This window comes from Trachypithecus francoisi, unplaced genomic scaffold (assembly GCF_009764315.1).
Source record: "Trachypithecus francoisi isolate TF-2019V2 unplaced genomic scaffold, Tfra_2.0 Lachesis_group18, whole genome shotgun sequence".
Taxonomy (NCBI): Eukaryota; Metazoa; Chordata; class Mammalia; order Primates; family Cercopithecidae; genus Trachypithecus; species Trachypithecus francoisi.
In genome coordinates this window covers 15,397,717-15,415,853 of record NW_022681463.1, presented here as the reverse complement: position 1 = coordinate 15,415,853, position 18,137 = coordinate 15,397,717, and the positions used below count along the sequence as shown (strand labels likewise).

The 18,137-nt window shown below is 37.8% G+C and overlaps 1 protein-coding gene across 4 annotated transcripts in view; it reads left to right on the top strand.

Annotated features, from left to right (window-relative positions):
* The window catches only part of CLYBL (citramalyl-CoA lyase), a 298,175-nt gene that overhangs the window by 266,689 nt on the left and 13,349 nt on the right, over positions 1 to 18,137 (top strand). For 2 of the 4 annotated variants that reach the window (XM_033177359.1, XM_033177357.1), the window contains exons 4-7: positions 1,824 to 1,925; positions 3,665 to 3,758; positions 5,084 to 5,251; positions 9,773 to 9,897. In XM_033177359.1, coding sequence (XP_033033250.1) covers positions 1,824 to 1,925; positions 3,665 to 3,758; positions 5,084 to 5,251; positions 9,773 to 9,897 — 489 coding nt within the window. Of the gene's footprint in view, positions 1 to 1,823; positions 1,926 to 3,664; positions 3,792 to 5,083; positions 5,252 to 9,772; positions 9,898 to 18,137 lie in introns of all 4 variants that reach the window. The other 2 variants (XM_033177358.1, XM_033177356.1) reach the window with 1 other exon arrangement.

The window sequence follows — 18,137 nt, the reverse complement described above, 5'->3', positions numbered from 1 at the left end:
TTTTGAAAAAATTAATTGAAACTTCTCCACTAGTTACCTTTTGTGTTAGTACTTAATGCAATTTTTTAAGAAAGAGCGGGGGAGGAGGAAGAGGAGGATGGGCCAGAATATTTAATTTTTAAATGCCCCTATTGGCTTAAAAACAAAAGGCATTAGTGGTGTTCTCACTAGGAACAGGGAATATATTGTAAAGCATTGACTTGGTTTAAAGTCCATGATTTTTGTAGTTATAACTGTCATCACAAAGAATGGGGCAAGTCACTTCACAAGTTTTCTTTTTTTAATGAAAAAAAAATCCCTACTACATTTTTAACACCAAAACCACTAATACTGTGCTACCACTTTCTAGCATAAATGAGAAATGAATTATGTTTTATTTTCATCTACATCAAATACTATACATTTTATCCCCTTAAATTGTCGCCCTCTGCTCCTTCTTGCTATTGTGGTTGAGTTATTCCTTCCCTTGAAAAGTTACTAAGGAGGTGATGATGATGTCCTTTGAAGGGGGGCAGTGGGAGCAACTGGGAATAATTCTGCATTACTGAAAGCTGTGATTTATTTTAGCCTAATTGTAAAGTTACTGCAAATTGCTCAAAAGCTTTTTAAAGATCCCAGTGATTAGATTTTTTAGGGGGGTGGTGCACCGGCAAGGAGGGGGCAGCTAGAAGGGGAAATAACACCTCTAATCCCGCTTCTGGTAAATAGGCTGCCAGCTTTTCAAATGAGTTTCCTTTCTATTAGTCAGAATATTATGCTAAGCCTTAAGCATTAGTTTTTTTATGTTGCCATAGCAGCCTTATTCCTGCAGGGTGCTGACCTGTGATGATTACAGTACAAAGCTTATAGGGTCTTGAAACCCCCTTTGAAGATGAAAAGTCTTTGATGGTTTATATTTATGCAAATCTCTTAGATATGATTTACCCAACTGAGACTGAATGGAGAGATGATTAAAATTCCCTTTTCCTTTGATATCTATTAATGGCTGAATATTCCTTAAATTTAAAATGGATATATATGTTTTCATCTTTATTTACAAAAATATCTTTATCATACCTGTATTTCTTTTCTATCTCCCCACATCTTATTAGATCTAGATAGGCATTATAGATTTACAATTTAGAGTGTGTTTTTCCCTCTTTTGAAGGGGGGGAGGAATCTGGGCAAGAGCTTTTGTATGTTTCCAGATGATAGATTTTGGAATTTGGGCTACCCCACTGGCAGCACAGAGCTAGCTGTGAACTGGTCTCATGGAAAAAATTGGCGAGCTTTGGTCTTCAAAGAATTAAACTTCCTTTTTAAGGTCTTCCTAGGTAAGCTAAAAAATTATGAAGAAAAACCTTCTGAACAAAGGGTAATGGTGCTATAATGAATAATATGGACTCCACGTAGAAGGCTGCTGAACATTTACACTGATGTCAGTACTGGGCACGAAACAAAAGCAGACTGGCAGGTAGAGGAAGACTTCATTGTTTTAAGGGCCTACCATTTGCATTTAACAAAGCGAGGGCAAGAGGCCTTCAGTAAATACGTTTTCAGGGAAAGCGTTTATACTCTTTCCTTCCAGTTCTAACTCCTAGGCCTCAAGGTGCTCCTTTGGGAGAAAAAAATTGTAATCCTTGGGATTTTACTATTGAGTTTGGTGGGAACTTCATTACCTTTTTCTTTGGTCTTCTTCTTTTTTAAAAAAATTCTTTTGTGTGGACGAAAGGGGCTTGGATATTACTTCCTCAAGTCAAAGACTTAAATACTACTTCTGTGTCTACATTTCCGTGATTGTACATTTTTTCCCCACTAATCACCTATGACACTTCTGATTTTAGTTTGCAGACAAATTTTCATTCCACTTAAAAGGCCGAAAACTTGAACAACCAATGAATTTAATCCCTTTTGTGGAAACTGCAATGGGTTTGCTCAATTTTAAGGTAAGAAAGCCATAATATGGTTAATAAGTTAGCATTTTATTTATCACCTAAAGAGAACTTTTGCTTTCAATTTTAACATCTTCTTAAAATGTGTTTCTAGAAAGATTTATAAGCAAAGGAAACATTGAACACCATTTGTTATCTGTAATAGTCCGAAAACCAAGTTACCAGCATCTTAGAAAACAATGAAATCAGTTAAGTAGAAGAGAAAGCTTCCCAGTCCAAAATATTTAAATGAAGCATTTATATATTCCTAGTAACAATTTTAATTAATCACTGTAATTATATGCCTTGAATTATTGCATTTATAGACTAAATGTACATGAAAATTTATTTTGTCACCCTTATGAATTAACTTTGAAATGTTCTTTTCTATCAATTGTCTTTTCATTGGGAAATTTTCTGCCCTCTCTGTAGCAACATTATCAGTAATGGCTAGCAGAGAAGATTATTATTTGTAAGTTCATACACACAAATAATTTGCAGTACATTTTTTCAATTTGCCACATTAGAACATCGAATATCTTCTAATATACATGCGGGAATATTAGCTGAGCCAAGTGTTTTCAACCGCTGTGTGTGTGGTTGCACTAAACTACCTGCCTTAACAAATTCAGAGCTAGCTCGTTTTTTCTCGTTTATCAGGGGGCATTTATATTATTTTCCAAAATATGCCTCTCATTCCACCTGACCTGCAAACATCAATCTAGCACCCCCTTTCAGAGTTCCTAGACTCCCACCCCCCACCCCAGCCCCTACAGAAGGCAGGAGCAAAGAAATAACTAAAAACAACAGAAAAAAACATGGTCGAACTATACTGGAGAGAGAATATGTGAGCGGCAACTTTGAGGCCTTGGGATGTGTGGAAGGGGGTCGAGTGCAAATGTTTGGGGAGCTGCGTCAAGACTTGTCCTGTGGGCTGCTTGTTTACACAACTAACCATAAATTCTACCAGCCAGCCCCAGAATCCTGAGAATATAATCAAAAGCATAACCCTTAGATGCAACCAGATTCATCCAGTGATTTAATTTTTAAGCACTGCTTCGCTATTTTATTCCATAATGTACTTAGAAGCACTTAGAATGTCTGAAATTAATCAACAGTGTCTCCACCGGTTCCTCGTTTCTTTCCCACCCACATATATTAGCAGGTTATATCTCCACCTTTCAAGATTCATGGTTATGTCTATGACGAATGGTATTTGCCTTGACTTTCATATATAAATGTCGAAGTTGCTTTATGAACACATCTTGGATGACTTGTTGCATTTTTATTTTCCCCTCTGGAGTTGCAGGTTTTTGTACTGTCTTTAATCCTGAGACCATGTGCTTGATCCTAATGCAAATAATTCAATTAGTTTGATTTTAAAATTCCTTCCTTCTCCCCTGTGGTTTTATGAGAGTCTCTTAAAGCAAAAACAAATTCTGGAAAGATATAAATAACTTATAGCGCAAGCAAAATGAATTAACTCAAAGTTTCTCCAAAAATGAAATGAACTACAATTTGGACATTATAACTATATTAATATAATCCATTAAACAAAGCAATTATATACAATATACTTATCTTGGATAATATTAAATATCTTTTGAAAGGGGTAAATTTGGACTGCGTTTTTAGGACTGCCTTCAGCCAAACTGTGTTAAGAGTCAGGTCGTCCTGTTACTGAAAGGCACCGTGCCTCTTCCCTCTGACGCACGCGTTTCCGTGAGACTTGGTTCTGTTCTGCTCTTTTACAGGCAGTGTGTGAAGAAACCCTAAAGATCGGGCCTCAAGTAGGTCTCTTTCTAGATGCAGTCGTTTTTGGAGGAGAAGACTTTCGAGCCAGCATAGGTGTCAAAGACCTCTCTCTCTCTCTTTTTCTGTGTGTGTGTATACGTGTGTATATATTTTTTCTTTGCCCCTCAAGAATGGACATTTACATAACAATGTATATTTGCCAACTGTGACAATGGTTTTTCATGACAATGGAATGGACACTACTTCCTGATAATTTAGAGGTCCTCATCGCTGCCCTCTTCTAGAACACTACATGATTACTTCTGTTCATTTACAGAAGACACGAGCAATAGAAAGCCTGCTGCAGCCCCAGGCATGCTCAAGAATATATGGCATCTCCTTTGTTCCTAATAAATATATTATGTGAACAGCCTCACCATTGCTTCAGTATTTTGTTTTCACATCCATCCGTGGGCTGTCTAGATTTCTAATGCAAATTTAAGGCGATTTCACATTTGCCTTAATGAATTGTTTTCTGCAGAATATGCAGTATATAAATATTATTTTATTTGGATCTTAAATTTTTCTTACAATATGTTTCCGAACTCTTAGTATTAAATGTGCTGATTTTCACTGATTCTCGCCATCCCTCGTGCACTGCACTTGAGGGGTCTGCGTGTGTGACTAGAGACTGTGAAGCATTTAGAAAAGAGGCCGAGGCCACAGAAACCAGCCCCAGTGACCTGAAGACAGGCACTTTCCCTGAGCAGGGAGTGGCATACTCCAAATATAAACAGGGACACTTCCCTCCCCTCAGGGTGAAAACACTGAATTTATTTGAATACGAGTCTTTCCAGGAGACGTGTATCCAGTGGTTCAGCGGGCTACAGAGGGCATATCGACGCTTTCCAGCCCTCTCAAAACAAGTGCCCTGCCGTCTCCCCAAGTTCTGCATCCAGACAGACCCTGAAGCTGAAGCATTTGGCTCAGAACTTCAGTTTGGACAGGGCATGGCAACCGCAGCACACACAGTTCTGTGCTTGCTGTGAAACACGAACCATTGCCCTGCATAGCTGCTGGGCCACCTTTTGTGGTGCTGTCTTTGGACTGGCACTTTTCAAGCAATGATAAGAAGGAAAAAAATATATCAGGAGTCCCTTGTGACCCTGACCCAGCCTCCCAGAATGGAGAAGGGGCCTTCTCTTAATGCAGGTAGAAGTAATTCTATTGAAAGATGCCTTGTCAGTTAAACAGACACATAGGAGATTTAACTTGGCCTCCACGTATCCCTGTCTTCATTTATATTTGAATAATTATTTTGCAGAAGAGCAATTCCCAGGAAGGTATAGATATCTGTACAAACTGAGGTTTTATAATAAATATCTGGGTGCGGTTTCCAAAGTTAAAGCCTCCTTTTTCTGTTAACATCCCATTTTCAGGTGCGACAAGTAGTAAAGAAACCCTGGATATTCTCTACGCCCGGCAAAAGATTGTTGTCATAGCGAAAGCCTTTGGTCTCCAAGCCATAGATCTGGTGTACATTGACTTTCAAGATGGAGCTGGGCTTCTTAGACAGTCACGAGAAGGAGCTGCGATGGGCTTCACTGGTATGATTCCTGTCTTAGAAAGCAGTGTCTAAATTAGCAAGCATTCCAGAAAAATAGAAACTTGACCCGAAAACACTTCTACTCTCATCAGATACCTTATTCCGCTATTTGAAATATGAACAAGCCACACAGGGGAAGAACTTGCCACACACATTGTCATGGTTTTCTCTGGCCCTGCAAGTCAACAAATCACTTATTTTATTTCCTCTTGATATTAGTTGCTTTTTTTTCCCCTCTATCCTCTTAATCATTTTGTTGTGGTCTTGGCTGACCTGTAGGGAGGGATGAGGCTGTTAAAAGAGTGTTTTTGAGTGAACCGCCATAAGAATTTTGGTTGATGGAAAGAAGAAAAATCTCCTAGAATATCCAAAATTTAATTCATTTCTGAAAAAATGTTGGTGATATGATCTTTGGTTTTTGTTTTGTTTTGTTTTTTACTCATAACTAGTTGTTTGCTCTTCTGCCACTCCAAGCCCCTCCTCTCTCTCCCAATCTCCCAGTAAGTGTCCGTATACCTGGCGACACCTACGGGCATAGGCTGGCACTAGGCTCAGCCGGCCCCTTGCAGTCCGGTCTGGGGCACAGGTGGCTATCTGTTGATTGGTGTGCCTGGTCACTCAGGTCCCCATGAGCCAGGGGAGCAACTGGAAATTGTGTTTTTACAACAGAGATCTATTTTTCGAAAAACCACAATAGGAGTCTACCCACAAACATCCACATGAAGTTGCACACACACAAACTGACGACCGTGGGAAAAACACAGTGCGCTCCTTCACTCTTACCTGTTCTGTTGAAAGTTCTAGGAATATTAATATCAGAAAGGCACCCGAATAAGAAGGAAAAGAGACGAGCACCCCAATATTTCCGTTATAACTGTTTTTGAATTGTATCTAGGTAGCGGTTACTGAAAGAAACGTTTCATAAAGCAGGCTTAAATGTAAAAAATACCTTAATGGATGATGATTTAGTCCAAAATAAAATTGAATGACCTAAGAAGCTATTTTAGTGTTATATTTGAATTAAATAAAGCTCTGAGTTTGTTCTTGTGTTTTTTACACAAAGAGCTAAAATAAATACGATCCCCCCAAATGTTTAAATAAGTGTGATCCCATATAGGGAAATATTCTTCAATTATCTGAACTATTAATAAACGAATTCTCCCTGCGTTTCATAGTGACTGAGGAAGAAAGGAGTCCTCTGCCACATCCATGTGATTGTGCTTGTTCCTGCCTCTTTCCAACGACTGGTTAGGATGTGACCCAAATGAAAAAGTTGGAGAAAAACTCCATGAAATTTATCTAATAGACCCTGATGTTGTTGGCCTGCAATGTGTGGCACTGGCTGCCAGGCAGCCAGATGTTGCTCCAAAATGGGAACTAATTCAATAAAAAAGAGAAAGCACTGCATTGACACTGACCCCTCCACGATCACTCAGCAGAATCTGAGTTTCCTCTGCCTCCTCTGGGGTAAATGTCTGCCCCAGAACTTCTCCGGGAGCTGGAGAGTGTCTCCAAGATACAGGACTGAATTAACTTGGCCCCTAATTCAATCGCAGAAGACAGGCTATTTCAAATCAGGTTTAAATTTCTAGACTGTGCCCAACTCAGCACGAGGAGCTTATGGACCTGGCACTATTGTTTCTCCACGACGGGGAGTATTAAATCGCTAAAAAAAAAAGGGGGGAAGCGAGGATAATGGGAAGGCACAGAGGGCACAGTGCCCATTATATATTCAAGGGAACCAGGCCATAACTAGGGAGCCACACTTCGTAGGCAGTTTGCAATTTTTAGAGAGAAAGTCTTTGTTGTCCCAATTATATTTCTGCATACCAATAAGAGGTAATCAATCTGATAATAAGATAGGAGATTATTTGTAGTCGTTTTTAAAAATAAATGTTTTTTAATGAGTATTTTAGACCACTCAGGATCTGTTTGTCCTAGTTGTTTGGCATTTGATTGACATACCTTGGGCTTTGCACAAGGAGAAGGAAAAGAAGGAAAGAAAAAAAGGAAAGGAAAAGCGGGGAGGAGAGAGGGAGGGACGGAGGAAGGAGGACATGTCTCATCTGAAGCAGGTGGTTGAAAGGTTTAAAATCCAATGAAAGTATTGTGTTATCCATAACACTGGTAAGGAAGACTAAGTCTGTGCTATAAGGATTTCCTGTACTTTTAAAAATGATGTATATTTTTAATGAGTTGTAATTTTTAAAAGTCAGCTGTAGTTTCTTTTCTGCAGTCATTTCCCAGAGTCACAGTCCATGTCGACTGATTTTAAATCAATGCATTGGCTGTATAAATGGCCATTAACTTTTGGAATTTTTTTATAAAAAAGAAACCAAAACTAAATCTTGGAATAAAGCTTTAACAGCTGACTTCGTCATTACAGTTACTCCAGTGCTACATGCTGAGAAGAAAGATTATAAATATGAAGCACTATAGGTTTTCTTCTTTTTTGCAGTCTATTGTAGAAGACAAAAATGACACCATCATACAGTTACCTAAAAGACTTGACAGGTATTGATTTAAAGCACGATATATCAAGCGGTACTGTAAAAAGGATTTCATGGTCATAAATTTTAATGTCTTCCAATTTTGCACCCTCTCAGTAACTTGTCAATAACAACTCTTCTGTATAAAATATTTGCCTGGTTCCCACATGGCATTAAAGTCTGCTATACAGTTGTTGGAATATCTAAGATGTGACGAAAGAGAACTTCATATATGAGTGCCCACACATTTCTAAAACCTGACATGGATCTTAAATTAGCCTCATTGCCAAAATATAGGCACCGGAAGATGGAGAGCTAGCAGTGATTTCACAGTACTTTAAGTAGTTTGTGTTTTGCTCCTCAAATTATAGTGCATGTACCAAGAAGTTCCCATGAAATCTGGCTTTTTACACATTGGTGTAAATTATGTACATAAATTATGAAATTCAGGGCTAACAATTAGTAGGAAATGACTACCAGAACTGACATCCTTTATTAACAATATCCTAACAACTATTAGATTACTTAAATATAATCTCAATACCTACTACTGAAAAAAGCCCTCTTGTCATCCCTCATGTTATTCGTTCCCAGAAATTATTCCTCAGGTAATTTAAAGAATCTTTATTTATAAAAGTGTTTAACATTTTATTAGTATGCTGACAGAAAATAATGGAATAGCAATGTGAGGATGTTTTAATTATGCCAATGGAAAGAAAAGATATTATTATATTTATCCACTTAAACTCTTTACATGAAACACTAAAAATACGTTTTTACAAGCATCATTCCTTTTTTCATTCTAACAGAATAATGACAAGTAATAGGAATTGACAGCAAGGATATAAAACATCAAGGATATAATTCGTACTGGCTAAATGTTAAAATAACTATTTCAGAAGCAAAGCAAATTGATGTACCAACAAATATATTTAGCAGAGTAAATGTTCATTAAGTGTACATTATTTTTAAAGAGCCAATTATGTTCATAACTTTATCACGTAGCACAATATAATCTCATCATGATTATAACATTAAATGATGTTGCATTTTATTAATGATCTGATTGGATTCCACACTTCCCTGATTGTTAAATTGTTTTTTTAACAACTGCATTATTCCACAAAATCCTATGGCTCTTACCTTTGTATGATGGTTTCATTTAAAATCTTTCAACTATAAAAAGAATCGTAAATCTTTTTGGAAGGTATTTCTACAGAGATAAGATTTCTTCTGGGATATGTAGGGAGCTATAAAGAGGGAAATACCCAGTCGTGATTCTATAAGCCAAAAGGGAAAATCTGGGTATATTTTTGGACAGAGAAACTTTAAGTATCTATTTTTAAATTTTTAAATGGCGTAATCCAGAGGCTGCAGTGTTCAACTCTGCCTTCTATTTTACCATACTGAATAAAATATTTTCATTCAAATCCAATTTTCTATTGGGGGTTAGAAATGACACATAAACTATGTTCGTCTAAAAGAATTAAATATACTATTGTAAGACTGTATTTGATAATAATATAGTTGTAATGACTGCATCTGTAAGCTTTATGAAAACCAGCAGACCATTTCTAAGAGAAACCGTGGAAAGAGGTATAATTCTACAAAGAAAGCAAAAGACACCTTATAAAATTTGAGAGAATTCTCATTTAATTTTTTCTACTTCAACTAAAAATAATCCCTCCAATTTGCAGACATTATCCTTTAAAGTCCCAGCCAAAGCAGTTATTCAACAAGCTGCCTAGTCAGCCCACCTGTAACTAAAAATAAGAGATTATCTGCCCTAAAGTGGCATTTCCATAGGATCGGAAACACAATTACTTCCATTGTGGTAGTTTTGCTTCTGTGGTATTCTGGAAAAGCCTGTCTGATTGCAGGTTTTGTTTTGTTTTGTTTTCTCAATAAAAAGTTTTAAATTAGTTATTTAACATACAGTCTATGAGGCCTTCAGGAACCTCATGCGATAGAAACATTTTGTTTGAACATCTGTTCGTTGTCTCGTGGTTCCGACATTATTAATCTTCTTGTAGGTAAGCAGGTGATTCACCCTAACCAAATTGCCGTGGTCCAGGAGCAGTTTTCTCCTTCCCCTGAAACAATTAAGTGGGCTGAAGAACTGATTGCTGCCTTTAAAGAACATCAACAATTAGGAAAGGTAAATGTTTTGTTAATGCCTTGGCTGAAAGTAGTGTTGAAAATATTGTCGGGAAGAATGAAACAAATATGTTGTGGGAATGGTTTAAGAAAACTCATTGTATCTGGGGAGGGGGGAAAGGGAGGGAACAACATTCACCAGTGAGAAAATTGCTTGAGGTAGATTTGCCCTGCCCATGTTCCTAAATATTTCACTAACTGGCTCTCAAGTCTCTCATTTTATTCTTTCCATAAAATATATTGGCAGCCTTAGAGAAAATAGAAGTCTGTTTAGTTTTTCTCTACAGACTTCTATGCAACATTCATATGAAAATAATCTTAGATCAAAGTGAGAACAAGTTGTAATGAAATAAACACAGTTTGACTAAATGGTTCTTGTGGAGGAAAGAAATAAATTTCAAGTTATTTTAATTTGGGGGGAAAAAAGTACAGAAATCTCCTCCGGTTTAGTCATTTGAGAGTGGGAGGTTGTATATGTGTTTGTACCAATTTCTGGACCTGAGATTTGGATGGAATGGAAAGCAAATTAACACTGGAGTACGGTTGTTCCTAATTTAGTGCATCATTGAGCCTCGCGTTTCCTGCTCTGTGGGTTTCTGCTATGTAAATATTGCAGTGGTAATGCACAATCTGTCTCCACTTTGTGCCAGTAACACTTAAATTAGGTGTCGCCTGAAGGAAGATTTTATGCTAGTTGCAGCATTGTCAGTTAATTATCTTAAAGGTTATTTGCAATAATACCGTTTGCCTCTTTTTAAGAGGATAGGAGGGAAAGTTACGTTTATAAATCTATCCTAGAGGTAATCTCTAAACTCAGCCTTGTGACTTCCAAAAGGAGTAAAGTTTTGATACCTACAATGCAAAATTACTTAGGAGAAAGAATATTGAAAATGTATTACAGTTCTGAATATTAAACATTCCCCCCTGCAAAAAAAAGAAAGGAAAAAGAAAAACTGGTTTTCAGTGGTGAACCTGAACCTGTGACATCCATGTGAGACATGTCCCTTGCACTTTTCACTGGCTGCAAGGACACTTGAAAATCCCAGGACTTGCCAAAGTGGGTAACAATATTAAATGGGTCATTCCCTAAGGAAGTCCATGTTCAACCCATGCACACATGGGCACACACACACCAGCAGGCTCATCTTTGCACAAACTCACACTTAATATCCAAAAGCAGAATATGTTACGTTGGAAATATCCAATTTGGACTTATACCAATTTCATGATAAATAGCATCCTTCCATTTCCCATCAACAGTGGCCATCAGAAAAGTAATGCATTTCATAGAAACAGTATTTGAAGTTGACCTTGTGTTTAATGTCCATTTTTGTGTCTTAACCCCAAAGCAAGATTCCCATGAATAAATCTAGATATTCACCTAGAATGAAGAGCCATGGACTCCCATGCACACGTGCAAATAACTCCATCCACCCCCTTCTCTCGCATACCTGCCCACGCACACCCACACTGAATGCTCTGTACCTCTGCTATGAGCCTTGTGCCAGCTGAGGACATAAACACTTCCTGGTGAAATAGGAAACTGGGGCAGCATGTAAACCATTGAAAGGAGAGAGCAGAGTTCCAGTCTGGACCAGCACTGTGTCTATGACCCATCCCAGCTGGGTTTCACACTGGGTAGCATCAAAGGAGGCCAGTTGGCATTGTAAGCAGACAGGGGTGTGGGAGAGGTTACCCTGAATTTCAGTAGCCAACAAACAGAAGTCAAACCAGAAACACGTGTTTTTCTTAGCATTTACGTTTTTGAATGAGGAAAATGACCCTTTTCCATTGTATCTTGAAAAGTGTTGTCCCTTGGGAAAATGCTCCCAAAGTTGCCATCCCTTTTGATGATGGCAACTTAAATGTTCAATTCTGGACTTTTTTTTAAATAAGAAATGCCCTCTTGTTGGGGCATAAGCTCTCACAACAGTGTGGCAGGATGGCTTTTCTTAACACAGAACCATAGAAATTAGAGCAGAGGGGACACTAACTATTAGGTAATTTCTTCCCTGCCCCATTTGTGGAGGTTTGTTTCCTACAGCAAATTCTCCTGGTGTTTTGTCCAGCAAGGTTGAAATGACTCAAGTAATGGGGCTTCCAGTAGGGACATATGGTTATTTTATCCAGTTAGCATGTTTCTTTCACTTTGCCTATAAACTGGCCGGTCATAGAAATTGGATCTGCAGGTAGGTGACTCTGGATCTTGAGGGGATCTTGGGGTTTAAATAATGTGGGTTCTGTTTGTAAAGATTTTGTGTAAATGGGTTGCACAATTGTATAAAGCGTTGCTTCCAACAAACATCTAGTCTGTTTTATGTCAAATGTGAATCACTGATGAACACATGAACCCTCAGATATTTTGTCCAAAGCGCAGATGACTCTCTCAAAGATAGGAAGCTGGTGGTTTATGTCCCAGTGTGACAGTCATAAATTTCCAAAAGACCTTTTTCCTCCCTCTGATGAAAATTTCATTCAAGTAATGCTTTTATGTAGAAATGACCCAAGAAGGAAAAATTATGTATCTTTGCTTTTCTCTACTTCTTCCCGCTCTCATCTTAAATTATACCCTGCCCAAACACCAAAGGTATAGCTGAAGTTCACAGTTAGTGCTGAGCCATTTGTGTTCTCTATAGTAATAATCATTACTATTATTCAAACATAAAAGCACTACCTTTTCTTCCTGTCCTCTCCAAATGGCAAAATTCATGGAACTACCTAGACCATGAGCAGATAAATTATTGGGGATCAGACTTTGGTATCACAGAATTTGGGGGATGTTTATTTTAATTAAAAGTCCTAAGGAAATAGTTTGATATCCTTAGTATAATGTTGGTTGACAATCACTTCACATTAAAACAAATAACAATCCGCTCATATCATCTGTCCCTGTTTGGCAGGCAGTGATTCTTGTGGCTGCTTTGTTTCAGGAAACTGAAAGGTATTTTCAGGCTAAAAAATTTTGCCTGGCACAGTAGTCCAGTGACAGTAATCAGAGATAGGGCTAGAGACTGACACTGGGGATTCTACGTTATCTTATCTTATTAACATCTGCTGGAAAAAGTTTAGACATTCCAAGTAATCTCTGCTCCTGTGTTAATTCCCAGAAACTAAAATGTCTTTAATTTAGCCAACATCAGCTATAAGGTCTCCATCCACAGTACTAATCAAACTGACTTTCTTCCATCCTTTCCGAAAAATGTATTTTGAGATACAACCTGCATACCATTAACTGTTTTAGTTTCAAATTATTTGGTAAAATGCTTTAGCCAGGATAAATCATTTCCACATGATTTGTTTTAAATTTATGAAAGATTTTCTTAAAAGTTAATTTCATTTTTATGTCTTTTTTATAATAATGGTGATTCCATTAATATTGGAAAATTATTCATTCAAAATGAATTTAATATGCTTATTAAGTAATATGATTTCAATAATTCTTTTTTATCAATAAAGAATTTTGTATAGTATAAAAATTGGATACTTGAAAGCATCGAAGCAAATAATCATCTAATATTAATTGATATCAATAGAAATAATTTTATATAAACAAATACATATAGCATACATGTTTATACAACATATAAACATTCAAGTATGTATGATAACATATATTTCCTCAAATCTATATTATGAACTTAGTGCTAAAGTTTTTAATCTTTCCATATTCATCACTTCTTAGGCAAAAATGACAGCTAAAGAAACAGTCAGTTGCTTTTTTAAAACAGTCACTAATCACAGGAAATCTTAATATAGGAATTTACCATTTCTTTCCAAATGGAGACTCTAACAGCAAAATGTGAAGGAGTAGCACAACGTGTTATGTGTGTCAAATTTTTAAAGATACTTTGCTAGAATATTCATATTTTGAAGTATCTGGCTACAAATACGGCTTTGCTTCATTTTCAGTTTTCCGAACATTCTCTTTGATTCATATAATGGATGTACGTGCTTTGTTTGGTTTTGGAAGGATTTTGTTTAGCTTTTTCAATATTTCTCCTTTGTTATAGCTTCACAAGTTGGCTAAAGCCTGAGGAAGGGGAAGTGTTCATCTTTAAATTCTAGGTTCAATTAACAATCACAAATGTCAAAAACAAGATCACTACCTGACCTAACAACTGTAAATATCACAGATAACCAACATTCTCATTTCACTCCGGAGAGAAAAACAGTGCAAGCTGATAAGTTCACATTAATAAGCACATCTTCTACTGGAATATAAACTGGAAACGTATCTCTTAATAAAGAAAGAAAAAGGAAAGTAAGAGTTTTCTTCCTTATGTAAGTCTCTTCATCTAGAAACTTTACAAACAGTAATACATCCCTCCTCCCAAAATATTAAAAGCAGATCATTTTCATAGGTGTCTGATTGCCGCTCGCACACCTTTCATTTCTGTTTCCAAATGCAGGGTTTTACAAAAGAAATACTGCTTGGTCCAGATGGCCTTCTAGAAGGCTCCCTGAGAGAACTCAGGAGAAGTTTCTCTAGCCAAAAATATTGTTTCCGCTTATTCAAGTGCCAGAAATCCCACTGCCACTCTTTCACGCAGATCGAATAAACCATCTAAAGATGTGGTTGCTGTCTTTGTCAACTGAAAGGGTTGATTCCCCTATTAGACGACAGTGTATCCTCCCACACCCATCCAGCCCACCACCCACAGCATTCCCTCTGGATTTATGAGCAGGAGCACAGAAATCAGAGCCGAGAGGTTTATAGTGAAAATGAAAGATAAAGGGACATAACTCTATTTTTGAGATTCTTAGTAATTGCACTTTTCCCTTTATTTCCCTGTTCATTTAACGTTTTCAGAAAGATCAGCCATAATTTTGACTTTTAAAAGTCCAGTTCTTAGGAAAGCTGAGTCTGCCAATGATGACTTTAAGATTGGATGGATTAACACAAAATTGTGAAATTTTAAACATTTAAAACAAAGTAATGAAATGCTACAAAGTATTGAAATCATATCTTATTCCCCCCCCCTTTTTTTTTTTTTTTAGTGGCAAATGGCTGATTTGGTATTTATTAGAGGATAAGAGTGTTTTTAATAGGCCAGGTGCAGTGGCTCATGCCTGTAATCCCAGCATTTTGGGAGGCCGAGGCGGGCAGATCACAAGATCAGGAGTTTGAGACCAGCCTGGCCAGCATAGTGAAAACCTATCTCTACCAAAAATACAAAAAATTAGCTGGGCATGGTGGCGGGCGCCTGTAATCCCAGCTGCTTGGGAGGCTGAGGCAGGAGAATCGCTTGAACCCGGGAAGCAAAGGTTGCAGTGAGCAAAGATCGCACCACTGCAATCCAGCCTGGGTGACAAAACAAGACTCTGTCTCAAAAAAAAAAAAAAAAAGTGTTTTTAATGCAGGTTAAATTGGATAATGTTTTAAATTAGTTGCTTTGTCCTTAACTTATAACACATTCTTAAGGATATTTTAATCAAAATATTCTTTATCCAGGTTTATATTTTTCAGGGTTTTATTTGCTCTGTTTTGATTTTAAAGATGTTACTATTTTAGCTGGATGAAATCTCAGAAATCTTTTAGTCAGATGCCTTCAGTTTATGACTTAATGCACTGAAACCCAGCAAGGCTTCAGAAGCTGCCCAGTGTCACTCATGGCCAAGGTGGAGAGAGGGCTGCGAGCAGAATTCAGAGCTTAGTTTGTAAGTAAAGATATGAAATATCATAAATGTGGCTTCAGTTGAATTACAGTGAATACCCACACTCATGACCAAAACGAGATAGAGCCTTAAATGCACTTAGTCACAATCAAAGTCTGGATTTGGGTAGTTCCAATGTACATCTTTTCTTGAGAATAAGCAGAAACCAATGAGGAAAGAGAAACCAGGGTCCCCACGTGCCTTTCCCCACACGCGTCCCTGCTCAGTGCTGCCCTGCCCTCGTCCCCCGGCCCTGCCCCAGGAAGGCTTCTAGGCTCTGTTCACTGCAAACCCCACTTCACATGATTAGTTACCAGTCATTCAGTCTCCCAACAGACTGGAAACTCCCAGAGCAAGCCTGGGGAGCCTTTGACAGAGAGGCCATATCTACTCCAGAGCCCAGTGTCATCTCAAGGACATCAAAGGACAAGTCCTCAGAGTCACACTCTCAGTTACACCTGTGCTCACACACACCCCATGGCGTTCAGTGCCTATGACAGCAAGATCCAAGTGATGGCCAGGGGAGGATCATTTTGTTTCTTGGACACCTTTCCCTCTCTTTCCTCTTCCTGTATTTCTCCCTTTAAGGACGGATGGGTCTGTGTGTGTATCTTTCTGTTCCACGCTCATTTTCCTTGCCCTGAATTCTCTGTTTCCCCTTTTTGTTTACATCTTTTTCTTTCTCACCACATCATCTCCACACCCCACACCATCCCTCGCCTTCTCTCCTGTAACTAATTACAATAGAGACTTTCAGAGCATTGTTTTATTTTTGTTGTTGTTGTATTAAATAATTTTGTAATTCTTTTTTTTTTTTTTTTGTGACAATGTCTCGCTCTGTCACCCAAGCTGGAGTGCAATGGCGCGATCTCAGCTCACTGCAACCTCCGCCTCTGGGTTCAAGTGATTCTCTTGCCTCAGCCTCCTGAGTAGCTGGGATTACAGGCACACAACATGCCTGGCTAATTTTTGTATTTTTAGTAGAGACGGCGTTTCACCATTTTGGTCAGGCTGGTCTCAAACTCCTGACCTCATGATCTGCCCACCTCGGCCTCCCAAAGTGCTGGGATTACAGGCGTAAGTCACCACGCCTGGCCCAGAATTTTGTAGTTCTTTTTATATTGAATTTTATTAAAAATATAAAGCAACCGTTTCTATAATTCTCTTTTTTTTTTTTTTCCTCTTTAGGTCAGTGGGCTTCAAAAAAAAAAAAAGTGAGGCAATTTCTTACCACTACCCTAGGGAATAAAAAATTCTCTCTACTGTAGCATGCACCTCCCTGCAGCATCTTGGGCAGAAATAGGTACACGAAACACATTTAGTAAACACTGTTTAGCTAACTGGTTTCCAAATTCCTGACAATACTAAAAAAAATGTATTAGATGTACTTTTAACAGTATATATGACATACTTCTGCTGCCTTCTAGAAAAATTGAAAGATGTTTCCATCAATTATTTCATCAGTTGTTATTCATCAATTGTACTTTGAAAAAATGTGCCAGTATTTAATCTTTCAGTCTCTTCTAGTTAATGTTAACTCATTAAATCTGTGTTCCAAAGAAAGAATAAGCCTGCCATGTATGAAATAGAGGAAGTTTAGCATTATTGGTCTTAGCTACAAACTGCTATAAGTGGTATTCATTGTCTGCTTTTGTCATGGGCAATAGGAGCTTAAACTTGATGTCAAATATTTTTAAATAAAGACATTTAAACATTTGGCCTGTTACACATTTGTCTTGGTTTTAAAAATAATTTTTAAAAATCTTTAAACAAGATTTCTGGTTTCAAAAAGAAATCTGAAATGGAGGTGATAGTAGCAGAACGCTACATAATTACTAAAAAATCAATGAATTATACACTTACAATGGGTGAATTTTATGGTATCCAAATCATACCTCAATAAAGCCACTTTAAAAACTGAGAAAATTAAGCACAAAACCTAATTTGATGGCAAATGTGTTAACTCCCTTAGATTTTGATACGCTTATAAATCCAGTTGTTTTCACCTCAATACGTAGCTTTCTACATAGCATACTTGGCTTTATTTTTCCAGATTTCCTTGTGAAAAGATATCGAAAACAAAGACTTGCCTACTCTTGCCTGATTATTCTGCCTGAATATTTTTAAAGAGAAATCTTGCCCTCGATATGTTTAGGCCCCAAGGAAAGTTTTAAAAATAGAAGGCTACCTTGGTCTCTCTGATCAGTTTTTATTTTTATTTTTATTTTATTTTATTTATTTTTTTTTTTTGAGACGGAGTCTCGCTCTATCGCCCAGGCTGGAGTGCAGTGGCCGGATCTCAGCTCATTGCAAGCTCCGCCTCCCGGGTTTACGCCATTCTTCTGCCTCAGCCTCCCGAGTAGCTGGGACTACAGGAGCCACCACCTCGCCCGGCTAATTTTTTGTGTTTTTTTAGTAGAGACGGGGTTTCACCGTGTTTGCCAGGATGGTCTCGATCTCCTGACCTCGTGATCCGCCCGTCTTGGCCTCCCAAAGTGCTGGGATTACAGGCTTGAGCCACCGCGCCCGGCCTCTGATCAGTTTTTAAAGTAAGCATGGCTCTGGTCCGTGGAGACCCAGACCTGG